The sequence below is a fragment of the Colius striatus genome, chromosome 3 (assembly GCF_028858725.1).
Source record: "Colius striatus isolate bColStr4 chromosome 3, bColStr4.1.hap1, whole genome shotgun sequence".
NCBI classification, from domain to species: domain Eukaryota; kingdom Metazoa; phylum Chordata; class Aves; order Coliiformes; family Coliidae; genus Colius; species Colius striatus.
The window spans coordinates 41,604,723-41,631,226 of record NC_084761.1 but is presented as its reverse complement, the minus strand read 5'-3'; the positions used below and the strand labels follow the sequence as shown (position 1 = coordinate 41,631,226).

The 26,504-nt window shown below is 45.7% G+C and overlaps 1 protein-coding gene across 7 annotated transcripts in view; it reads right to left on the bottom strand.

Moving 5' to 3' along the window:
• Positions 1–7,841: 7,841 nt before the first annotated feature.
• The window catches only part of SLC20A2 (solute carrier family 20 member 2), a 64,270-nt gene continuing 45,607 nt past the window's right edge, over positions 7,842–26,504 (bottom strand). For 3 of the 7 annotated variants that reach the window (XM_061992454.1, XM_061992456.1, XM_061992455.1), the window contains exons 9-11: positions 22,562–22,747; positions 21,669–21,753; positions 12,757–14,437 (exon numbers count right to left, since the gene is read on the bottom strand). In XM_061992454.1, coding sequence (XP_061848438.1) covers positions 14,273–14,437; positions 21,669–21,753; positions 22,562–22,747 — 436 coding nt within the window. In that variant the 3' untranslated portion in view covers positions 12,757–14,272. Of the gene's footprint in view, positions 9,944–12,756; positions 14,438–21,066; positions 21,152–21,668; positions 21,754–22,561; positions 22,748–26,504 lie in introns of those variants that run through there. The other 4 variants (XM_061992458.1, XM_061992459.1, XM_061992460.1 and 1 more) reach the window with 4 other exon arrangements.

The following is a 26,504-nucleotide window of genomic DNA, read 5'->3' as shown; positions in this document are numbered from 1 at the left end:
AGCTTGAATTTCAGTATCTGCTAGTAGGTAAGGCTATAAACCCTTGCCAGTGGGACCTGACCACAATAAATGAAGAAATGGTGCCTGAGAGTGTGGTATGAAGTAAAAAGGAGTCTGCCACAGAGACTGAAGAAACAGGCAACCTCTACTGCCTCACAAGATACAGCAGGGGCTCATTTGTCACAGCTTAGTGCTTTGTTAAAAAGTCATCGCAGCTGTGGCTATGGCACCATATGCTGTGCTCAATCACTTCTTCAGGGGAGCCCAGGTGCTGTAAAGACTGGAAACAGAACAGATGACAGCTTCTCAGGAGCTTGAGGACTTCACCTAATTTGACTGTGTCTTCATGTAAATGTGAAACTAATTGACACCATCTTTGTGGATCTAATAATACCTGCCATTATCACTACCTCTCAATGAGTCCTACAAGAGATGTACTGAGTATAGCTGGGAGGATTTCTTTTTGTCTTCAAAGTGAATCAGATATGACACAATCAAACACACACTCAAATCTGCCTTTCTAAGGCTGTTTTCAAATCAGACACATGTTGCCAAGCCATTTCTAACAGAATACTTGTGTTCTTACTGCTTGCTATTCACTAACTGGAAAAGGTGTTATAACAAGTAATTTTTGCTGCATTGGAAAATCTTTACTTCATCTGAAGTTACTAATAAAATGACTAGGCATAAAGAACAAGATATTTGTTCTAGCCTCAGTTTATAAGGATTGAGGGTTTTAGTCCAAATACACTTTTACAGGGAGACTCTCTTGCCCAGTGCTCTATCTCCTGGTACATTTATGGGAGAGAGTCAATGAATTGTTTAAAGCCATAGCCTTTCAGTGACAGAGCACTTAGTGACCAGCAGGTCAAGCATCTGTGCTTAACCACCAGTTTTTGTAATTCTGATCCAGCCTGCAAGTGAAGGATTGAAACAAAAAGTGAAGAGTCCCATGACACCCTCCGTCTGACCCACACATGAACAACCATCCCCTCACGACCTAAACACCAGCAAGGATGCCTAGCAGTGCATGGGAGTCCCCGAGTACCACATCTCAGAAACTTGTCCAGCTACCTCCTCACTAGACAGTGCCACTTTGTTAACAGTTTAATAATCCCCTTGGATATTTTTGGGCTGTGAGTAAAACACTCCCTCCTGTCTTTTTCCTCTCCTGTCTATGTCAACTTCACACATACACAAAACAGTATCAGCTGCACAGAAAATAAATATTTGTGCCAGAGGTATGTGTACCCCTGGGGAAGATGGTGATCTGATGGAGTGGGGGTCTCAGGGCAGCCTGCCATCAGGCTTTCTCCTTCCAGCTGGTTTCTTCTCCTCAGCTCTTTCTGGAGCAGCTGCTGGAGAACAAACCCTTCTGGCCCAGTGCTGCCACTGCTGGAGCCATGGAGAGCTCAAACTGTTGAGTGTGGGAGCTGCTGCTGGAGGCAACTGGTTTCTGTTGGGATTCAGACCTGCAGCCTTTCCTGGCGGCATCCTAGCAGGGGATTCCCAAGAGCATGGCTTCTGGGACTTGCTTTTACTTAAAACCTTCTTTTTCATATCAAAATGTTCCGTGGTGGGAGCAGAGGCCATGCCAGGGCTCCACACTGGCTGGTGCAGCCCTGTCAGTGACAAGATGAAGCGGCCTGGCAGAGCACAGGGAGTGACAGCTGAGCAAGTGCTGCCGGTGGTGGAGGCACAGCAGAGGCCACGTGGCTGTGCCCAAGCATAGGGAAGGCTCATCCCAGCTGCTGGGCAAGGAGCACAGCCTCAAGGTGCTCAGCAATGGGAGATGCCAATGGGGAGGATGTGTGCTTAAGATGGTGGCCAAGTAGACCTGCAAGGTAGGACTGGCTATCCCAGCGAGGCATCTCCAATGTGCAGGAGGAACTGGGTACCTGCAGGGTCCCCAGGGATGACAGAATGAGTGGGGATTCTGTCCCCTAGACATTGGAATGAGGTACCAGAGACTGGTGTGCCCCAGAGGCTGCTGTGCCCCAGAGGCACCATGACCAAGCAGGTGTGAGGGAGCCAGGCCTGGCCAGAGCTTGGGAAGCAGTTTTGTGCTTGGGGCACTTTGGCTTTGCCCCTCATCCTGCTGTCAGGGTGGTGAAGGGACAGGTACGGTGTGCATATCACCTGACAGGGCTCCCTGCAAAGACCCTTCAGGGAAGGAGGGATCCTGCTGCCAGAGGAGCAGTGCTGGTCCGTTGGCATGGATGCTGGTGTAGGTCCTTCGGCGGGTCAGGATTGTGGTGACAGGGTTTGTGCCCACCTGTCCAAGTTTCCCCCATGGCCAGACACTGTGAGCACAGCAGGCATGCCAGGGAGGCCTGAAGTTCCCTTCCCCAGAGCCCACTCCAAACTCAGCAGGTCAGGGCCACATGTTTGGCAGGATTGTCTGATGAGATGAGAGCAACTGTTGTCGATGTCTAGCCCTGTCTCTGCTGGTTTGTGCCACCACTGCTGCTGCAATGGGGGTGGGTGTGTTTTCAGCCAGATCCTGGCTCTCATGGGGAGAAATGGGACATTTCTGGTGTCCTGTCTCAGTTTCTCCTTCCTCTGCTGTTGTGGATGTGCAATCTTACAAAGCCACTGCTGAAAGCACCAGTGAGGGGCTGTCGAAAGCTTCTCATGCCCAGGAAGGAGCAGGGTATGCAAGGTCAGCAGCTCCAGGAGCTCCTTGGGCTATGCTATGCCGCAGGAGTTCTGTCCCACATCTACCACTGGTCAAGGATGGCCAGATGGACAAGAGGAGTCTCAGCCACGCTGCAAGTTGACCATGCCAGAGAGACCACATGGGGTGTGTGTCATGATCCCCTGTTGGTTTTAATTTGGCAGAAGTTAAACCCCCTTGCTTTCCAACCAACCTCAGACAATTCTGGGTGGCTGGGCTTGTCAGTGACATTCAAGCAAACAGGTTATCGTGTTCAGGTTTTGTATAGTCTCAGGAACAGAATTAAGACTCAAAACAGTCAAGCGCTTAACTACTTTATTTTACCCACAACAACCCACCATGAAAAGAGAAAGGGAGGAATGAAAAGAAATGGAGAAAGAGAGACAGAGACAGAAAGAGAGAAAGGAAAGCACAACAGTCACAACCACGAGTCCCCGTGGAGCGCCCCCGGCTGCCCCTTTGTCTGAGAGCTCCGCTACTCCCTCTGGAAGGAAAATTAAAAAAGAGAAGAGAGAGGGTGCGCCTCCGCTTGTCCCGTTCTTATAGGCTCTCCTCTTGCTGGCGCATGCCCAGTACCGTCTCTGGAGGGCCCTGGAAAGTTCTGGAGGGTCCAGGAGGGTCTTGAAAAGTCCCTAAAAGTCCGTGAGGGTCGCGGCCTCTTTACCACAGGAGCATGCGGAGAGGCAGTGTACCCTGAACTAGCGGGATGTCCAGTGCAAGGCAACAGCGCCTCTAACAGGCAGAATCCTTTGTGGCGGTGGTTAATTGTGCTGCCAGCCATGTTGAAGCATATTACTAGTACCTTACAGTGTAGAGCTCACAGGAAGAAGCATGCTGCCTATGCTGAGGATGATGATGCTGTCTGCCTCACACATGGCTGGGGACAGTCTTGCCTCTGCCTGGCCAGCTCTGCCTACCCACAGATGCTGCAGAGACTTCATGGCTCAAACATGGTTGTGGCTTTAGGTTGGTCGGTGCTGCTGTTTTGTTTTGTTTCTGCTCCATCTTGTGGATGGCTCCTGCTTGTGGCTCCAATTTATTTCAGCACCTGTTTGTTCCAACTCCTGCTCATTTATTTCAGGTACAGCTCCAGCTTGTTCTTTCTTCCAGCATGTTTTAGGCACAAGTTGGGTTTCATCTTCTGTGGCTTCATTTCACCTACAGTTCACCTGTGGCTCCAGCTCCTGTTCATTTCTGCTCCAGCTCATTACAGCTTGTTCAAACACTTGTTCAATTGATCAAATCACAGTTGTAACCTGAACTGTCATAATCGTACATTATGTAAATATGGACTGCTGAGTTAATGACTATTCTGGCTGTTGTACACATCTCGAATAAAGAGTTGTACGCAAAGATAGTGTGAAAAATGCCTTTTCCCCCAGAGCCTCTCTCAGATTTGTCCTGATGCATGTCAGTCTCTCGAGCCTCGGGGACCAACACAACCAGACCCTCACCTCAGGGGGGGGCCCACGCACCCTCCTCAATCCCTCATGGCCCTCCCCTCCTCATCAGTAGCCGACCTGAAGCAGCCGACTGGGTATCTGTTCCCAGTCCCAAACCCGCAGGACTCGGTCTCTGCTCCTACCCTTCAGGAGCCCATTTCCTAGCACCAAAACAGCGGGAGTCGGGCTATATTAAGAGAGGGAAGCGCCCGACCCGGTTTGTGCCCCTGAGACCCAGGAGCCGGGCGTTGAGTCCCGCAGACAGCCGCCGGAGCCCCTGGTCCGTGGTGCCGGGGACGGGCCCAGGAGCCCCCGGGCAGTGCTACCGACCCGGCCAGGGAACGCGTGGGAGCTCGGGGCGCCGAGCTCCGGCCCTCCGGGCTTTATCCCCCGGCGCCTGAGCCCCGCGTGCTCCGCCTGGCCGCCTGGGCACCCGCACTGCCCACCGGCTTCTTCCCCTCGTCGAGATCCCGCACCTTACCTGACCCCGCGCGGCCCGGCCGGAACGAGCCGCTGGCGGCCGCGGGGAAATGGAGGAGCAGAGTGGGACGCGGCGGCTGCCGCAGCTCCGCCCCGGTGCCGAACCCGAGCCAAGAGCTGGGCCGGGCCGAGGCAGGGCCTGGGGCCGGAGTCCCGCCCTGTCCGGGGCTGCCCCTGCAGCTCCGGGCACTGTACCGTCCCGGGACGGAGGGCAGCGCGGCGGCCGTAGCTCTGCCCAGACCGATGTGACGGAGCCGGGGCTTCTCCAGCACCGGCTGCCAAGGCCCTGGGGCCTGGTGGTGCGGAGCCTTAAGCACCGACAGGGGAAGGGAGGGGCACTCTGTTCTCCGAGTGCCATCTGCCCGCGCACCCTCCCCGGAGGGAGGCCCGGCCCTGCGAATGGCCGGGGATTTAGGCTTATTTTCGGAGTCCTAAACTTGGTCAAATAAACCAGGTTCCAAGCCCCACCTAAGCAAGTGACTTAGTGCCCGTTTCTGGGCTCAACAAGGCAGAACCTAGTCTTCATTTTCAAACCCTAAACCTGTCCAAATGAGCCAACTTGTAAGTCCCATCTATGCAGGACTTAGTGCCTGTTTTTCAAGTCCCTCCCTGCCTCCCCTAAATGCAAGATTTATTCTGTTTCTGAGCCCTAAACCTGGTCAATCTGAAAATTGGAGAAGGCTTACAAGCTTCACTAAGAGGCCTGATGAGCAGATAAAAAAAAAAAAAGTTAAATTTGATTAAAACCTCATCTAAGTCATCATTTTTAAGACAGGGAAGAGAGGTGGTCAATATCCATCCTACAGGTGTGAGACGCCACTTTGCCATTGAGGTTGCTGACATTTTTGCACAGTAGCTCAGCCTATTACATAGAGACCATTAGTCTCGGGGCCCACTTTCCCTGAGTAATGTTCAAATGCATACACAGAGATGCTTGAAAGCCTCTGTGTTTAATACACATTATTGGGAGGTAGCTTTCTATGAACTGGAGACTTTTCACTCATTTTCACAGGCTCAGCACAGGGCCCACGGTGAGTACAACTAGACCAGGAGTCCCTGTGTGCTGCTGCCTGTAATGCTGCCATCAGCTTTGGTGACCCTTCTTTGATACAGAGCTGTGGCAGCAAACCTCAGAGTGACTTCTACAGAAAGTGAGAGCCTGGGCCACTCTGGGTGTGTAGGACTGTGCATCCCCTTATCCACACCGAGAGGGGGCAGAAAAACTCATTTAAGCTTTGCTTCTTAAAGAAGGCAAAAAACCAGTGTGTTACAATAGAAGAGTTGAAGAGCAGAGGGTAAATTGCTGTTTCCAGGCCCCAGCGTTGCTAACACTTGAGCATGATAGCAGGGCAGGACTGCTCACCGTGGCAGGGGAGAGGATGGGAAGCCTGATCTTCACTTTCTTTGACCACTTTAAAGCATGGCCTCTACTTTTCACATGTTGCTTTCCAAGCCCCCCATGCCTCAGCCAAACCTTCACTCACCAACAGGTTTACTTTTCCAACAGCATTTGAAGTGAAGAGGAAATAACTGCAATTGTAGTCATAAATGCTTTCAGATGTGTCTTTGCTTTTAGGGAACACTCTGTTCCTCTCTCCTTTCCCTGCTTTCCCAGGCAACTGAGTGCACATCTCCTACAGACTTACCTTTCATTCTTTACCATTGGCTTACAATGAACTCTTCCCTGTCACTCACATTTCCTTGGCACTTTAGAAAGCCTGACAGTATGCAATATGTTTCACTGTTTGTTTTGTGATACTAATACTAAGATTCCTTGGGATTTTTCTTCCCAGTTTTCCTGAACTGCAAACTATACACTGTGCAAATGCAGTCACTTACAATCTTTGCAAACTGTCATATTTCCTTTGGACATTTATCTACTGGAAGTAACATTAATGTATTTAACACATAGTGTATTGCCATTTCCTCTCTTACTCCAAATTCTTATATCCTCCAGCTCCACGTAAATACTCCTGATGGTGTGAATCGAGCTACACTGAAGTCAGCATCATCTGTCTGACCAATTCATGCTGCTGATCAGTCCCTCAGAAGGGTCACTGGAGAGCAGCTTTGTTCTGTTCTGTAGGACATGCATCACACTATGTGATAACTGGGGTCATCACAGACTTTAGAGAGGTTGGTTTTCAGATACACTGGTTGTAGGAGCCTCAAAGCCTCTTGAATTAACAGACCTTTGCCCCTGTAGTGACATGCCCAGTAACCCCCGCCATAGAGCTCTTTCTCACCTTGCATTATAGTGGAGGATCAATATTTGTCACTTGTGGTTTTGTAAGGCTAAAAAGGTGGCCTTGCATAGGACATGGGGTCTCCTGTGTGTGATAGGCTTAAGCTGGAGGATCGGTTCTTTGCCAGGTTCTTTCCTGCGGCACCACTTGATGGCACACTTGCTTTAGCACAGAGCAGGCTGAATGCAGGACATCAACAAGCATATCGTTTCCAAAACTGTTCCACTTAATTTGTTCTGCATCATGAACGCACCTGTTTAATGGCACTGTAATACTGAATAGGAATAAGCAGGGCACACAAAATAACTACACAAAGAAAGCCCCGTTTTTTGCAATTTTAATCCTAAATTTTGTCTGGGTAATTAATTCTTTAAGTTCAGATAGAAATTTGCCTTTGCCTTACTGAGCCTTTTCTTCCAAGGATGGCAAGCTTTCCTTGCCCAGTGTTTTGTTCTTTCTCTCTGTCAGAAGATTTGTAGCACATTTTTTCATTGCATGTGTTGCTAGACTGTAAGCAGAAATAAATATATGTCCTCTGAAACAATAAATTATGATTCAGCCTCATATCAAAGGAACATTCTCCAGTGGGCTATATTGAGTATGAAGTGTTATTACACATGCCATATCTCTAGATGGTTATAAATGTATCAGTGAATGCTGCAGGTGGTTACAGGCCACAGGTAAAAACAACCTGCTAGTCTTAGATTTTATGTCTCCGTTGTGATTTAACCACAGCCAGCAACTAAGCACCACACAGTTGCTTGCTTGCCCTCCTGCTGCCCTGCAGTGGGATGGGGATGAGAACAGGGAAAAAAATTAAAGCTCTTGGGTTGAGGGAAGAACAGTTTAATAAGTAGAATAAATATATAAAAACAACAATAATCTAAATAATAATAGTAATGAAAATAAATAGAGAAGTAAAACCCAAGGGGGAAAAAAGAACAAAACCAAGTCCTGCCCAATGCAATTGCTCCCCACTTACCTCTGACCCTCCCTTACTGCTCCCCTCAGTTTATGTACTAGGCATGACAGTCTATGGCATGGACTAGCCCTGTGGCTAGTTTCAGCCAGCTATCTTGGCCACGCTCCCTCTCAGCTTCCTTTTCACCCCCAGCCCACTCACTGGCAGGGTAGGGGGAGAGGCAGAAAAGGCCTTGGTGCTGTGCAAACAATGCTCAGCAATAACCAAAACATCCCTGTATTATCAACATTCTTTTCATCATAAACCAAAACACAGCCCTGCTTCAGCTACCAGGAAGAAAATTAACCCTATCCAAGCAGAAATGATGACACTTAATGAAGAATCTATTTAAACATTTATTAGGTCTTCATATTAAGATTTTTATTACTGACAAATGAAAATCACCAGGCTTGGAAGTTAAAACGTTTCAGAGTGGAAGCCTCTCAGATAAGTGTCATGGTTAGGTAGCACCTGAGAGGATTTGAAGCATATACTGTCCTGACTTCCTCCATTACCTGCTGAATTGCATTGGCAGTGATAATTGCAGCTTCAGGAAAAATAACTGCTAAACAATGATAGCAGTAAAGCCCAACAGCCTTTCTCAATTAAATTAAGTGGAAATTTAATCCTTGAGTACTACTTCTGAAATTGCCTGAGCAGACGAAGAGTGAATGCCCTGCTGGGTTGGAGGACAGTGTAGGGCAGAAGAAAGTCTGCCTGCTTTGCTGTGCAACTGCCCTCCGTATGCCCTCACCCAAAAAGTCACAGGCCACCTCTGCCCTGTATCTATGAGAATAAAAGCAGCAGCTCGCAAGATGAATCTGCTCTAACAGAGGCCATGAAAGACAGTGAATTCAGGAAAGGGCCACTGTCATCTCTGCAGCCATCATTTCTTTTCTGTTTTTGTGTCAGCAGCTTCTATGTCTACCATTATTCATCTGTCTCAGTCACAACCTTTTGATCTTTGAAAGCTATTTTGGTATTGTCAGCATGCCCTTTCTACCTCCTTTATTTCTACTCTTTCTGCTTATCCTAGTAGTTGTGTTTTTTATCAACACCATCTGTGCTTTATCTCACATTTGTTAATATTACAAATTAATACTTTTTGTCTCTACACATTACTATGTGAAGGGAATCTGAAGTAGTTTTCCGTAACAAAGGAAGTATCTTTCCATTGCTTTGATGTAAACTACCCAAAATGAAAGAATGAAGGAAACAAGTAAGAAGTCTTTGTCATAATACTCAGTGGCTCCAGGAAATTTTCTTCAAATGATATCTAAGAGAGCGTTTACTTCAGCCTTCATAAATGAGAGGGAACTCTGCCTTAATGAACATTATTTGGGATGAAGATGGGATAGGAAGGACAGGTTTTTATGGAAGAGAACACCCCGTAAATTCATATAGCTTTTAACCTCTTTCTGCAGTGCTTAGAAACAATAACCCAAATCAGTAGAAAGGTTTTAGCCAAAATTTATGCAATGTAGCTCTTGAAGAAATGCTGTCTCAAAGATTCCAAGCACAGATTTCTGTAAGAAAGTCTTCACAGTATGCTACCTAAACTGTCAGGAAAGCAGGTAGACACTGAACATGACTGTGACCTAGGAAAACCGGGCGTATTCACCTTTGTCTACTACCCAAAGCTTGTCCACTGAACTGAAGGCATGCAGCTGTCCCCATAAGGTGACTAAGCTCTTTGCAGGGCTTGGGTCTGGCCTGAAGTTCCTCCCTTTCATCACCATGTCTTGTGTGGTTCCCATTCCTTCTGGTGTATTTTGAGCAGCACTTCACCCCAGCACTCTGTGACAGGCACTGTATCAGTGTAACAAAGTGTCTCTGCTCTTGAAGGAAACAGTACTCCTCGTCTGCCTGGAGGCAGCCACAACTTATTCCAGGTTGTCATGCAGAGGCAGAGGCTGAGAAGAGAGAACTTGTCAGCTTTACCTTGATAAGCCTATGAGTGCAAAAGACATGCCACATGCAATTTCGATGACAGAGATCACCAGGAATCCATGAGAAGTGTGAGTGGAAGGAGTCAGGCATTCAGAAAATTATTCGAACCAGAGACCTTGGGCAGTTCCAGCTGCTTTTCCAGGCACACCTGCTTTCCATAGGGACCAGGGGGCTTCTCAAAACTGGCCTACAAGAGCAAGAGAAAGATCATCCATTACAAAGTGCATCAAGATAGCAAGATAATATTTTCAGATTAACCTTCCTGCATTTTTCCCTTAAACAAAAAAGGTGATAAATTCTGTCACAGTAAGAAATTTGTTTTACTGTACTCTAAAAATGTTATAGTGCTTTTCTGCTTAACTAGAACAGTCTTCCTGATTCCCTTGGAAGCATCCTCCATTTCTTTCCCTGACATCAGCAACTTCATCTGCAGGTATGGGCATCCTCTCCCTTTGTGCTGGGGGAGGGATGTGGGCTGTTGGAGCTGTCTCTTAGGCTGAGAATCCTATCTATCCTTAAAAGAGGTCAAGTGAGGATTCTATTCTTTAGCAGAATCTCACAGCAAAGAATTGGCATGTGTCATGCTGCTGTGCTGGAGGATCCCATCCCGGAGCTGAGTGCAGCTTGACAATGGAGAGGACAGGCCATCAGCTGGACACCTACTGCTCCTTTTCCTCCCTCTGAAGCACAACAATGAAAAATTATCTACAGTAAATACTTGCACTGTGGCACCATTGCCAAGCAGTAGAAGATGCCATATCCATGAATTTGGGGCTTATCAGATGAGAAATCATAATCTGAGGCTCATCTTGCTGAAGGTGGCTCTTTGGTGTCAGCTGAGCTTGATGTAAGGAGACATAGAACTCACACATGTGCTTGGTTTGCAGGCACTAACTTTGCTTTATAAGCCAATTGCAGTTAAGAAGTTGTTAAGATTTTGTTATTTCACCCCCTCACACCAAAAGCTTCTGCACCTGGAAGCTGCTAACAGCAGAGCATGTTTGTACAAGTTAAAGATACTGCTTCACTTAGGAAAAATAATGCCCTTTTGAAAACTGCAATTGTGGGAAAAGTCATGTAATATGCATATAGGGCCTTTCAGATCAATTTTACTCTCATACAAAGTGTTCATCAATACAGCTTTAAAATAGCATCACTGCAACAGTTCAGCAGCCAAGTTTCAAGAACTAAACTCAATGGTTGCAAGACAAGTAGCAGGAAGTCTGCTTATGTCAATCAGTATGAGAATGTAATTTAATTCAGTGCAACAGAAATCAATTTTTCTCCTAGGATCAAAGATATCAGAAATTAAGCTGAATGTGTGATATTTATTTGTACAGCTTCACCTGGAAAAAGCACAGTTCATGTGTTTGTTCTTTATCATTCTTCTCTGTTCTGCTTTATTGCAGGCTTACAAAGGAGGAGACTTACAAAGCTTCACAGTGGCAACAAAATCTTAGGCAAATTCAGACTTTCTTTTGGCAACCAGGAAATTGAATCAATGCTCCATCAGATCCATGAGGCCATCTCCTTAGTGTCACTAAAGCAAGCTCAACAAAAGGAACAAAACCAGAGGTCCTTAAGCCTTTCAAAAAAAAAAAAAAAGGGAACTTTTCTCATCTGTTGCCTTCCCTAGAGAAGTAGCAGCACATAAATTGCACAGGACTCTCCTTCAAACAGTAACCTACCCAAAAACGCCTCTGTCTAAATGTCTTTCAGTATCAGTGGCTTCTCCTTACCACAAACAAACCAAGGGTCCTGTGCCTTTATGTTGCCTGCCCATGTCCCCCAGCTGCATTTTCTGAGCCCTCACCCCTGCCATGGCCTTGCAAGGTGCATTATCAACACTAGAACAAGTCTTAGTACCTGTGTCATGGCCAGACCCCATGCCCCGAGGGGTTCTCAGCCCTTCCACCAGTCACTGGCACACAGGGCACTCAACCAGGAGCAGAAGGCTGCAGGGTGCTGGAAGAGCAGGGTGCTCCGTTCAGGAGGACAAACCAGGATGCACACGTGACCATGCCACAGCAGCTTCACCTGCGTGGAGCATGAGGCTGAGCAGCACAAGCAGACAATAACAAGTCCTAGCCACAGCCCACTGACCACCAGAGAAGCATAAAGGATGAAAAAAGTCCCAGGGTAAGGTAGGAATGCTCTGTGCATGGAGAAACTCACATACAGGTTAAGGGTTTGTATTGTATTTGGGGTGGAGATATTTTGGAGATGCTTCCTTGTTGGCCATGTCTGTTGTAAGAGTTTTATTCATAGATGTGTGTGTTGATAGACACCCATCTCCATATGCAGGGGGATTATCATATCCCTCCCAGGAGCCAGCACAGCCCTGCACATGCTGCCTGCATCTGGCAGGGCTACAGCTGGGTCCCTGCCGCTCTAGGAAGAGAAGTCTGCTTTGTCTCTGTAGATAAAACAAGGTGGAAAGCTGCCGGGCCACTGGGCAGGCATTTGTTTATACAAGTGCTAAGATAGAGTGAGGCCTTCCATCCCTTCTCACAGGTCCCAAATTGTCTTTGTGCATTTACTGGCTGCTCTGATCACTCAGACACTGCTCATCGATCCCACTGTTTGCCAGTGTTATTTCTACCATGGCTCTCAGGTTTCAGAGGGCTTGGAAACTGAGTGCCACAGAGCCCCAGCCATGGGGATCCTTACAGAGCCCCAGAAAATAGGGTTGGGGGGGGCAGCTGGAGCCAGTCAATGCCCAGTGAACGCATCTGAAGCATTCCCTGACTTCTCAAACTTAACTGCAGAGAACTCTATGAGCAAAGCCCTGGGCAGAGTGAGGGCTGGGTGCTGAGGCTGCCAGGACAGCAGGAAGAAAAGAGAGGTTTTGTCAGTGCTACACAGAGGGTGATTTCATCCCCACTGACCCCAGTGGACAAAGAACAAAAGGCGGTGGATGCCAAGGAGTAGGTTTTAGCTGCCCGCAGAGCCTTCCCTCTATGGGTAGCACGCTCAAAGAACCCAAGATGCAAACAGTGAGAGGGGCTGTTTATTTTTTTATTATAAATTTAGTATGAATGACCAATGGAAAAGTCACAATGGAGTACCAAGAACATTTTATCAAAATTTTAGCAGCATTTAAACAGTAATAGATTCCCAAGTTCCTTCAGGCACCTCTTGCCCTTTTGCCTCCCGCCCACAAATATAACCTTCACCCAAATGTACTTTCCAAAGCCATGCAGGGGCTTTCCCCCGAGCTGCTGTGAAAAGATTTCATCCCAAATGCTGGTTACCACGCAACCTCCATCCATGCAGGGCCTGCCTTCCACCCCCTCCTCACTGTTGGCATCACGGCTGGAGGCCGGAATGCTGTGGTGTGGGATAGGACATCACGGTGGGCGGGAGGGGGACCTGGCCTCTGTTCACCTTGTTGCTGTGTTCCTCATGCCAGCCACTGCTTGGGTCAGCATGCCCGCAAGCACCCACTCCAACCACAAAACCAGGGCTAAGCCCGTGTCCTACCTGCTGCTGCCCTTTGCTTCTGTAGGTGGGGGTGCTGTGCCCCCTTCAGTCCTCCTCCTGTACCTGAGAGTGTGTGGCTGTGGCTAGATGGACAGAGAAAGAGGAGACTGATGGCCCGTTCTCCTGCTGGAATTGACAGCAGGGCAACCAGGAGCTGAGACTTGGAGGAGAAAGGTCGAAGGTGAGCAGTGAAACACTTCAGCCCACAAAATGAAGTCAGTCTACTATCAGCTAAAGTGGAGAAGAGTGGTCTGTCTACTAAGTAACAAGAACTAACTATTTTGTGTGCCTTTTTTTTAAAAGTTACATTAAGACATGAACAGTACTGTCCCAGCCCCATGGGCGGGAGCTTGGTGCAAATGACATTGAACCAGAGGTGGGGAAACACAACACATGCCCACATGTGCAGACAACATAATATCGGCAAGCTATTCCCCTGCTTCTTTGGTACTTCCTGAACTTTCTTATCCAAAATATATAAGGGAAATGCACCATTTAAAAGTTACTGTTAATAAGTATTTACACAGCTGTAACCATCACGCTATGATACACAGAGATCAACATGATATGAACAGTTATTTTATGAAAAGCACTTCTGCACATTTAATTTTGTTCCAGTATCTTAATAGCTTTAAAAAAATTCATGGGTTATGCAGTCCTGTACCTCGCTTCTTCTTACATCAAATGGACAAGAAACATTTCCTAATCCATACTCTTCTTCAAAAGATTAAAAAATTGCCACCAAAATGATACACTATGTACAAATTTTACTAAATATTAAATTCTAGGCAATTATTTTCACCCCACTGATAATATAACTTAGGTGTTGTTACCTATTATATGCATATATATTTCTTTAATATATAAGAAATGGCACCACATCACCATGTCACCAATATGACACATTTTTATGTACAGTAGATAAAAAGTTAGCTATGGAAGATGGATCCTCTCTGACTGATTCGCTCATGGGAACGTGTCTCCCCTCGGTAGTAGCTTGGCCGTTTCCCCTTTTCCCAGTGGAGGAGGCTTTTCAGACGTAAGGCAGGATCCCGTACATCAGCAGTGCCATCACTCCGGCGCTGAACAAGCCGGCCACCGGCACAGTCACAAACCACGCCAGGAAGATGTTGCGGAAGAGACGCCAGTCGACAGCTTTCTTGGAGCGGATCCAGCCCACGGCCACCACGGAACCGACCTTGGGAATGTGGGGAAAGGAGCAGGAGACAAGGTGTCAGGGGTAGGTCTGAGCACCCAAAACATGCCCACGGCCACACCAATGCCAGTCAGCTGATACCAAGCGATGCTCTGAGATAAAGGAGCCCCTGATGATAACAAAGGCTCTGTTCTGGTGGGGTGGCAGGAAGGTGACAATTCCAGGGTGCTTTAAGCTTTATTTTTCATAGAATCATAGAATCATTATGGTTGGAAAAGACCTTTAAGAACACCAAGTCTAACCTCACACTGCCAAGCCCATCACTAAACTGTGTCCCTCAGCACCTCATCTATGCGTCTTTTAAATATCTCCAGGGATGGAGACTCTACCACCTCCCTGGGCAGCCTGTGCCAGTGTTTAACAACCCTCTCAGCAAAAATGTTCTTCCTAATATCTAATCTAAACCTCCTATGATGCAACTTGAGGCCTCTTGTCCCTATCACTCATTACTTGTGAGAAGAGACCATCCCTCATCTCACTATAACCTCCTTTCAGGTAGTTGCAGAGAGTGATCATGTCTCCCCTCAGCCTCCTCTTCTCCAGACTAAACATCCCCAGTTCCTTCAGTCACTCCTCATGAGACTTGTTCTCCAGACCCTTCACCAGCTTTGTTGCCTGTCTCTGGACATGCTCCAGCACCTCAGTATCTTTGTAGTGAGGGGCCCAGAACTGGACACAGTGTTTGAGGTGCAGCCTCACCAGCACCAAGTACACAGGAAATTTTTTCAATGATGTCCTGTTTATCATGGGGCTCAGGGTCAACCAAAGGAGGATAAATATGTTTGCTCTGCTAGCTCCTGGATCAGCCATGAGTGCAACTGAGGCAGCCCAGTGCCTAAGTCAGCATCCAATGAGTCTGGCCAGACTGTGGTCTAAATCGTGAAAACACCAAGAAAGTTGTTTTTCAGGCTCTGCCAGAGAAGGTGGCATGGGGCAGGTCAGGATAGCTAGTGTTGTTCTTGCCCCACCTGCCTGTCTTCTTGATGGTTTGGGAGGTCCTGTTGACCCAGCAGCTGCTGAACCTCTGAAAGCTTAGAGCCTGGCATATAGAGCAGACTCCAAATAGCACCTGCATGATTCAATACTGCGAGCTAAAAACAGGACAGCAAGGGCACTGTAAGCAGCTGAGCCCACCTGTAATAACAACAGTCATTTGCCAGGGCGCAGACAAACAGCACGAGGTTAGACCCAGAACAACTGCCCTACATCAAACTCATAATCTGAGCCCTCTAAGGAAAACCAGCCCCTCTGGACTAGTCAGACAAGCAAAGCATCCAGAGCTGAAATCCTCCCTGTGGGCAAAGCCATTGGCCTGATGCTATGGGGCATGCAAACTGCACAGACATTGATAGGTCTGGCTTCAGGTGGGGAATGCATAAGCCTCCGAAATATCCTTTAAAGGCATTGCTACTAAGGCAGCTCGATATGTCAGTGTTTTTGAAGACAAAACACACTGCAGCATGGGCAAAACTACAACCTTTTCTTCCTTTGAATGTATTTTCAGTTGATAAGCTTGGGTATAAACTCAACATTTTTTTTTTTTTTAAGAAAGAACTGGTCTGAGAACAAAGCATTTCCAGTGGAAAATGTGTGTGCTTTCTGCCCTGGAAGTGGTCCTCCATGCTATTAACAAAAAAATCCCCAATCATGTAAATCAGTGCAAGTCTATTCAAAGCATACGGTAAAGCAGCAAGAAATGTGGAAGGAATATCCTGTTTTGAAGGAAAGGAAACTCCAAGGTACAGCAGGGCTTGTGCTCCCCAATGTGATATCCCTGCCTCCCCTGCTTCTTTTCTTAATGGGAGTTATTAAGTCTCTGTTTATAGATTATAGATGGGCTGCTCCTCTTGTATGGACCCAGGAAAATGATAAATGCTGGGAAGCAAGAAGAGATAGGATAGGTATATCACACCCACATCTTTTGTTAACATCTATTTAATTTCTAACTACTGCTTAACATTTCTTTTTGGAGAAAATAGTTATTTGTGGAAGACCCTGTAACTCTAGGGAAGTAAGACTCTCAAAAGTGCTTGTAACAGAATAAGGAGAAACTAAAGATATTCTAGGACTGAAAAGGCCTTGCTCTAAAGCTTGATCCAGTAAGGAAGTGTGTTAGATAAATATTTACCCTGAACATCCCTTGAGTGAAGAATATGCTATGCTGTATTTAGGGGGTGTAGGTGTATTTAGGAGGTGTCCAGCTGAGAGGAACCCGACACTTCTGATTGTATCAAAGCATTAACCCAAAGAGACAGCATTTGGTTTCTCAGCAGCTCAGCTGTTAGGCTCTGCTTTACATTTTATACATCCATCTCTCATGCTTGCAACAAGAAGTACTGCTTATTGAATGAGCCTGCAGTCTACATACAATAATCTCCAAGTCCTTCCTGAAATTTAAAAGGTATCAGCAATGATGGCATTGGTAATGTTTTAAACATTATTAAAGTTTAGTTTATTAATAGTGATTTTGATGGACTAGAGGTTACCAACTACAGAATTTCAGATGGTATCTACTTAGAGATTGGTTGGAAACCAGTGCAGTTTGCCTTCAGTATGCTCTGCTTAAAGCATCAAAGAAATGCTTTTGGTTCTCTTGTTCCTATGCAATGGCATATCATAATAACACACAGAACAAGATAATTCAATCATAGCAACACAGAGAATATTTTTCAAAACCTCAACATCATAACAGTGAAACCGAGTTGACAGCATGACCTCAGCAAAGTCGCTTTTGCACCAAAAAAGCATTTAATTCCTCCTGCACTCTAATTTTTTCTATACGTGCAGATGTTCAGCCTGTTACAACTGAGAAATGCCTGTTCATTTCTACATCTCATCTTAGAACAAATAACAGGCACTATACGCAAGACTCAAAAAGATCATTTGCCTACCTGGACACCAGAAAGGTAAGGTACACACACACTCACACCACACTGGCTTTTCAGTGCTATATCCCAAGGGAGGTTGAATGGGTGCAGACAGAGCAATGTTGCTGAAGTGTTCAGACTCACAAATTCCTCTAGAGGCTCAAAGGGTTAGGTCTTTTAGAGGGACTTTCCCCTTCGACTTTGGCAAGGACGAAGGTGCAGTTCAGGTTCTCGGCAGGCACCGAGTGTGGAAAAGCTGCCGGGCCATAGATTTGGGACAGGTATGTAGGGAGATGGCTACCTCAAACAAACCAAAATCTCTAATTTAGGACTTAAAGCAACTCCTGATCTGAGAGGGCTTGATGAAGCTTTCTCAGGAGCTAATGCTTTTCTTCCTGTTACCAACTTCCAGTTTGCCACCACATCTGCCCCAAGACCTGAAAACGGCTCCTCAGAGCTTTCCTCCATGCTTCACCTCAGAAAAGTTCCCCTCCACCATGCTGCTCCTTCTTTGCCATTGGTTTATCCACTTGCTGCATGTTTGTTTGACTGATACCCCTTCAGCCATGCTCTCGCTTTAGCAAATGCTATCATGAATCATAGAGTGGTAGGGGTTGGAAGGGACCTTTAGAGATCATCTAGTCCAACCCCACTGCAGAAGCAGGTTCACCTAGATCAGGTCACATAGGAGCATGTACAGGAGGGTCTTGAAGACCTCCAGGGAAGGAGACTCCACAACCTCTCTGGGCAGCCTGTGCCACTGCTCCGTCACTCTCATGGTGAAATAGTTTTTTCTTATGTTTAAGTGGAACTTTTTGTGTTCCAGCTTCATCCCATTACCCCTTGTCCTGTTACTATCTACTACAGAAAAGAGGGATGTCTCAACCTCCTGACACTCTTCAGTCAGATCACTCCTCAGTCTCCTCTTCTCCAGACTAAACAGCCCCAGTTCCCGCAGCCTTTCCTTGTATGAAAGATGTTCCAGTCCCCTGATCATCTTGGTGGCCCTGCGCTGGACTCTCTCCAGCACTTCCCTGTCCCTCTTGAGCTGAGGAGCCCAGAACTGGACACAGTACTCCAGATGAGGCCTCACCAGGGCAGAGTAGAGGGGGAGAAGAACCTCCCTTGACCTGCTGGCCACACTCTTCTTGATGCATCCCAGGATGCCATTGGCCTTCTTGGCCACGAGGGCACATTGCTGGCTCATATTTAGTTTATTATCAATCAGGACTCCCAGATCTGTCTCTGCAGAGCTGCTCTTCAGCAGTTCAACACCCAGCCTGTACTGGTGCAGGGGGTTGTTCCTTCCCAGATGCAGGACTCTGCACTTGTCCCTGTTGAACCTCATGAGGTTCCTCTCTGCCCAATTCTCAAGCCGGTCGAGATCCCGCTGAATGGCAGCACAGCCTGCTGGGGAATCAGCCAGTCCTCCCAGTTTGGTGTCAGCAGCCAACTTGCTGAGGGTACACTCTGTCCCCTCATCAAGGTCGTTGATGAAGATGTTGAACAAGACTGGCCCCAGAACCGATCCCTGTGGAACTCCACTGGCCACAGGCCTCCAACTCGATTCTGTGCCACTGATCATCACCCTCTAGGCTCTGTCATTCAGCCAGCTCTCCATCCACCTCACTGTCCACTCATCGAAGCCACACTGCTTGAGCTTTCTGATGAGGATGTTGTGGGAGACAGTGTCAAAAGCCTTGAAATGTTGGGGAAAAGAATAATTCCCACTCCCTGATGCTAGAGGCTCAGGACTAGGCTCACTTGAACCTGTTTTCCTTTTGATTCTTAAGGAAAAATAATTTTAGTGCTGATTTTTAAGGAGGCATTCTGTCTCAATGGCTGACAGCACTGATTTCAGAGAGGCATTTTCCCATGGAGTACATGGTATATAATAGTTCTTCTACTCCTTCACCAGGCCCTCAAAGAAAACAAGGAATACATCTGTTGCAAGTGTTTGCATTATCTTGGGTTGATCACTTAGGATCTTTCAACTCAGATCTCATTTTACAAAAACACAGAATCAGTTATAGTGATGTGACATCCTGGAACAGTCTAATCCTATTGTAAAGTGGTTCCTTCCATTAAGAATGATCAATCTAATGAGATACAGCAAACTACAGGGAGCAGACACAGACTAACCACATTAACTGCTTTTATGGAAGCATTTTTAAAAAATGAATTATTTTGCTCTGCACTTAGAAAAAAAACACGCTTTTAACCGTGTTGAGTCAATGAATACCTCCTAATGCCACCCTCTTGTTAGCTTATGGCTTCCAAGCCATTTTCTTTCAAAATTCAGTCTGTTTGTCTGCAACAAATGGTATTTTATCTTTTACAATGGATGGCTAGAAGTGCTTCAGGCATTTCAGGCAATGAGACAATCAAAGTTGTATTATTCTCCCTGGCAAATTTGTCGTCACATGTATTTGATAGACCAGTCAGCTTAAAGGGAGGCAGTTTCAGGCTAGCATTTTTAGCAATGGATCACATTGTTATTGTTTTTCCCCTCCCTGCTTGACTCAGAGGAACCAGAGTTCAGCCAATGCCAGGAAATCTGAACAGCCTTTCAGAGCAGCCAAGTCTTGGCTGCTTCTCAAAGAGCTCTACAGCAAAAGAAAGAAATTATTTTGCAGTAGAGGAAGGCTTTGTGAAGAAATGGTTTTCACTTAAAAAAAAGGCCAATTGAACCAACTTGGGGCATTTTGCAGGATGTGTGGATTTCACTGACTCCTTCACTAGAAACCAGGTCAATGTCACAGGCAAGGATGCCTGGCTTCTTGCCATTCTGTCTGCCATGCTATGTAGCAGCCAGTCCCAAAAACCTGCCTGCCTCAGTCCCAGCATGAGATGGAAGAGCACCAAAGTCCCCAGGCTGCAGCAGCGAATCCTACAGGCCTTGGCTCTTGTAGGGCTTAGTGGCATATCTCTAAGTAGAAAGGCTTTGCCATTCTGGGGTGTCTGATTTCAGAGGGGCTTCCCATGCCCTGCCAGAGGGTGAAGAATACAGACAGGTCTGCACAGCCAAGAGCTCGTGAGTCCATGGGGAAGCAAAGAAAAGAAAGATGGGATATTTGACTTGGGAATTCCCTGGGGAACAAAATTGCAAATTCCCACTATGTTCTTCCAGCAGTGTAAATGTTCATATGCTCCCTGGTGCCTACAAGTGCTATAAATGTCTTCTCAAACAGTATATCAAACAAAACAATTAAATCCTGCTTGTTACCCAGTCTATATCTGTACTTCAAACTGGCCTTTTTTTAAAAGAAGAAAAAAAAAGGAAAGAAAAAAAAAAAAGCAAAAAAAAAGCTAATAATCTTGTTCAAAGAGCAAGAGCCGGATTCTGTATTATTATAATGCACAAAAGTGAGGACAAGTTGGTTTAAAAGAAGACATTAAAATATTAGCACAATGACATAGCAGTGTTTTTCATACAGGTGGCTCCAAGATGACATGTAACTGGGATCACACACACTACAAGTCTACGTTATTTTAATATGTCTACATTAGTTGGGTACGGTCACTAAGGCGAGAGTGAAAGACGTTCCAGACTTTTGTGCAATTGCTCCCGGGGCTGACTTTGCTCAGCGGGGCCGGCTTTAAGAGCGGTCCTTGCTACGTTGCAATCACTGTCTGTGTGGCGCATTGCGTAGTGAAGGCAATCTGCAACCATTGGTATCTCTTGTGGTTATGGTTGGTCCTAGCGATGTGATTTACTGATGCGATCACTGCAAACTCCAATACCTTGCAATGGGTGGAGCTTATTGGAATACCCACATTTGAGGCTACAAGTACCGTTAGCGCACACATTACTTCAATGCAAAATCCACTGTGAAGAAACAAAAAAACAAACAAACAAAAAAAGACAGATGGAAAACCTGTAGTAAAAGAGTTATATATGCAGGAAATCCCATGCCATGCACTTATCAAGACAGTGAAGTATAAAATGATGAATGGTGCGCAGCCTCTGAACAAGGGAGAAATGCTACCCGACCAGGTTCAAATGGCACCGTCGGCGGAAACTAGGTCCTTCCTTGCAATCGTTTGCTTTAAAGTTAAGGTCACAATTCTCTAAGTGCTGTTTTTCTTTAACCACAGCTACAGAGTTCAGGCTGTGCCTGACTGCAGTGACTTTACTGTGACAACTCCAATGCATTTTTTTTAGAAGCCTGATTATTTTCCAACGTGGCTGGCATGATTGACATGTGCTGAGGTACCTCCATCTAACCATCCGCCGTGAGCGGCTGTTTTCCCCTCGCTGTGCCATTATCCGCTGGCTCGAGCAGCACAATTGTAAGATGAATAGTCCAGGCTGCCTTGACTGCAGTCGCTGGGCAAAGGCATACCTTGCAGTGTGTAGTACTGACAGGAAGTCCAACATTGGAAGCTACCACAACTGTGAACGCCGAAGCCAACTCAATAGTGAATCCACTGCGGGAAGCATAAGAAAACACTTCACAATCACTCTTTGCATCAGCTCAGACTGATACCATGCAGCGTGCCAAAGTCTTACCTATTTCTTCTTGCGACCGTTTTATCTCCGACTGAATTTTTGCCATAGGAATAAGTTAAAGAGAACAAGGAAGGGCTGAATAATTGGAACGGCACAGGCCAGTCATCTGTAGCAACCCGGCTGCACAGCTCATTACATCAAGGACTTTCACTACTCTACGCTGCGGTGAATCATGCCCAATTAGTCCTATTTGTTTAAGCACTAGCAGAGGTTGAGTATGTGTCGCGAAAACGGCTGTAACAAATACGTATAATTTTGACAGTCTGAAGCGCGCTGGGAAAGCCAACTGCAGTCTTGCCATTTCCAAATGCACCTTCTGCCATGTTAATTAGGTCAGCAGCAGAAGACTGTTCACGTAGACCTCTGCGCCTCAAACACATTTGGTATTAGTATACAGGGTTATCTTTTTTCCTTTCTTTCTCTTTTCTTCCTTCCTTCCTTCCTTCCTTCCTTTCTTTCTTTCTTTCTCTTCCATTGTTTCCTTTCTTTCCTTTATTTTCTTTCTTCCCTTTCCCTCTTTTTTTTGATTTGTTTTTTTTTTTCTCTTTCAGTTTTAGAAAGATGGAGAAGTCAAAGCCAGGTTATCACTAACATCAAATGGTTATCATTAACATCAAAGCACAGCAAATCCAGCAAACTGCATTACAAACAAAATACCAGAGCAGCAATTTCTCAGGTTGGTTCACACACAGGTTCACACAACAGTAATGACAACTGTGCACCTACCTTGATGGTGTGATAGGAGTGAGGTCTTTACCCATGGTCTGGATAACTCTTCTGCCCCAGACCCAGAGACCCACACAGATCCCAACACCTCCGTAAAACAGCAGCCAGACAGGAGTTGATGCTTCTTGCATTACACCACCTTGCTCGTAGATCAGCCAGAGTGCAACGAGAGGACCGATTGCATTGCTGGAGGAACAGAAAAACACTGCACGAGTTACAAAAACACAGATACTTGCCTTGAAAGAAGTCTCTTATTTTCTGCATGACTTTTCTTCACCTGCATGCAGCGCTCCTCTGATTTGGCCCTACAGGCAACTCCCTTTCTCACTTGGAAAGGCTGCAGCAGGGGAACTGTGTTACTTTTTCACTTGTCACTTCATCGCTGATAACTGTAGTGAATGCTGAAAGGAATTTCTCTTTTACAAATAGTTTCTGAAATGTCAGAGTCGGTAATAACTCATTATGTTTGTTCTGCATCCTGGAGGAAAGTACCTGTGAGGGAATTTTCCCATGTAAACACACACAACATTCAAGCTGCAAAGCAAACAAAAATACTTTAAAATGCTCTTTGATATAAAAAGGAATAAATAATTCTTACCGCTTTTGAGAAAGATGATAGAAATAAATCAGTTAGCTAACACGAAAAAATTCAGTGGGTTTGAAGACACTGGGTAGTATGATGAACAACTAAATACATGAATGACTTCCACTAGCAAACATACTTTACAATTTCAGACTGATACTGTGCCTGAGAATGCATTTGATTTGTTGATTTTTTGTGTGAATTAGAGCATGGTATGTGAAAAGCTCTTAGTGCCCCAATGCAAGGATTATTTTACCTTCAAAGATGAAGACATTCTTCATCAAAGCATTTCTAGTACTTTAAAGTCAATCTGCAACTTCTTTGTCAGAGTTTTCAAGTATGCACATTTAAATGCCTTATCGTGCATAGGAAAAGAAAGGTAGATTACTGTACCTTCAACTGATGGGCACAGAAGCGTGGATAAAGGCAACTAAAACACTGATCAGATGAATAAAGGGAAAACTGAGCATCCCTTATAGTGCTGTATGACATGAGGATAACCTCCCTGTTGAAAATAACAGGTACATTTGGAGAGAGCCCAGGCACTGATTCCTACTGCTCTGAAGAGATTATGGATGGATATTCGTCAGTCCTAATGTAAATGGAAAGACAGAAAAGGCTTCAAAAACTACAGCAGCAAACTATGCTCTTTTGTACCAAAATCCAGTTTTAATTATTTGCAAATGCTACAGTTCTGTGAATCAACCAAGCTTAATCCTCAAAGAAAAGGTTATTTTCTTATTTGTGCCAATGGAAGGCAAGGCAAAACTTTGATGACTTGTGCTCAGCCCTGGAAGACTGGAGTGGCTGATGCTGCCCAACAGATCAGAAGAGACAACAATGATGCCCACAGAGGCAGCACTTCTGATACCTTCCCTGTAGCAAAAGAAAGCAAAGGAGCACTAGATCCATATATGCTTGAGAAGACAAAAAGGCAATTAACTGCATTTTCATTTGTGGGTGTCTGCACCACTGGTTATCTATACCAGAGACATTTCTCTACTCTGTGTATATTACGATCTTTGTGACTTAAACATTCAGATCCTAGGTGTCTTTCAGCCTGAACATCTGCAAGTGGCTACCAAAAGTCAGCAAACCAGCAGTAGTGTTCGGCCAGTGGCTCTGGTCTACCACTATCATGCCTCTTCAGCAGAATCCTTCAGCTTCTGGGTTTCCTCAGTCAGTCCAGTCTCAGGGGCCTGTGTTATCAACACTTCCTATGCCAATGGAGAATAGCTCTAAAAGAAGCAGCTAGTCCTGTCCCACCACAAAACTGCAGAAACTCACAATGAATGCATCTGACTCACAAACTGCAAAGACTAGGATCTTGGCACTGCCTATATCAGCCTCAAGGCATTACCATGAGCATGAGCAATCAGCCATTATTGGAACTAGGAAGAGTTCATCTGTAGAAGGCAACTGGGTCAACAGGAGAGTAAAAGAGGAACAACACATCAAAAGAGAGGTGTTGTTAGATAAGGGACATTGCTTTGAAGCTTTCTGCAGTTAACAGATGTTTCCTGCAGCTAAGCAGCTGAACCCTGAGGACACTGGCTACTTTGGGATGTGGCTTTCACAATACTTCCCAGTAGTTCTACTTCATTTGACTCAAGATGTGATTATCAGGAAAGCAGATCTCAAATCTTCATTTGGCTAAGATAATTTCACAAGTCTATTTTCAAGAAGAGATTTTCTCTTCCTCTCCCACACAGCTCTCTTACTTGCCTTAACTAACTCTCCTTTGTGCTGGAGCTCCAAGTCTTATTTGTGGTAATTTAGAGGGAGAAGGAAAAAGCCTGAGATAGTTATCCAGGAGCTCTGAAACCCTAGCCTGTCTATATATAAAACTGGCATTACGTTCCTATGTAACAAAAGTGCTTTTGAGGATGTCACTGTATTATTTAGCTATTGGGTTTAAAAGCCAAGATAAGCTACTCCTATCACTGTATTCATAGAATGACAGAATGGTAGGGGTTGCAAGGGACCTCTACAGATCATCCAGCCCAACTCCCCTGCTAAAGCAACTCCATCTAGATCAGGTCACAAAGGAACATGTCCAGGCAGGTTTTTAAAACCTCCAGAGAAGGAGACTCCAGAACCTCTCTGGTCAGCCTGTGCCAGGGCTCCACCACCCTCACAGGAAAGAAGAATTCCCCTATGTTTAAGTGGAACTTCTTATGTTTCAGCTTTTGTCCATTACCCCTAGTCCTGTTGCCGGACACTACAGAAAAAAGCATTGTCCCTTCTTCCTGACATCCACCAGTTTTGTACACTCAATACACATTTTTCCACTGGGCATAAGAGGATGATCATTATGAGTTAATTTTAGGATGAATTTCTAAAATGTTATGGCATATGAAGCCTAACCTCTGAGTCTACCTGTCATGGGGTGTACTGTCCACGCCTAGCATTTTTTGTCATCTCTGCCGGGCTCAGCTAGCCCCAGTTCCTCACAGGGCACTGGGTTTTGCAGCAGGAGTTGTGCGTGGGGACTCTTTTCCTTCCCTAGAGGTGCAAATTAGGATTCAATGCCATCTACAGCAATGCTCCTACTTGCAGACACGTGTCATGGTGGTTCAGCGACGTGGTGCTGAGTTTCTGAAGTGCTGTCTGACGCTCGTGATGATTTTGCTAGCTTGCTTGGCGAACAGGAATTGGCATAATTTCGCCTTCTCTACTTGCCTGCACCAGTTGAGAATCTGTCCTGCACCATTTATAAAGCTGTTGTGAAAAGATAGCATTTGACAGTAAATCTGAACTATAAATAGAGCTGTCTTCTCTTCTTCCCTGTGAGACAGATAGTATTACCAACAAAAAACCCTCCCCACATTTAGCTATCACGAGACAGGCTTCAAGATTACAGTTTCCCATGCACACACACACATGAACAGAGATTTTTAGGCACCTTTGGGTCACAAGTCCACATCCTTCTCCGGAGGAACGAGGACTACAAGTTGGGGTTTTTTTGCAGTAAAAAGGGGTTTTTTTCAGTAATGGAAGGATGGCATCTGCTGAATGCTCTATTGCCAAATCCCATCAAACTTGCCATAATATTTTATGAACTAGTAACATTGCTGTTGCTTTACTATTTGTTATTTGAGGGGAGTGGTGAGTTGTCCAAAATGAAAATCTAATTGTATTTGAATGCTAGGCTCTGAATAGGCTTTGCGTTCTACTCCACGATATACAGACTACTCAATGACCTTGCTTTGATTCTCTGCTACCTTAAAAAGCAGCCTGTGTCTAGGCACTTTTTCTGGTTGAGTGAAGGAAGCTTGACACATACATTACCACTCATTAAAACTGAACGACGAGCAAAATAGCCATCTGAGAGATCTGTATAAGGCTCCCAATGTTACA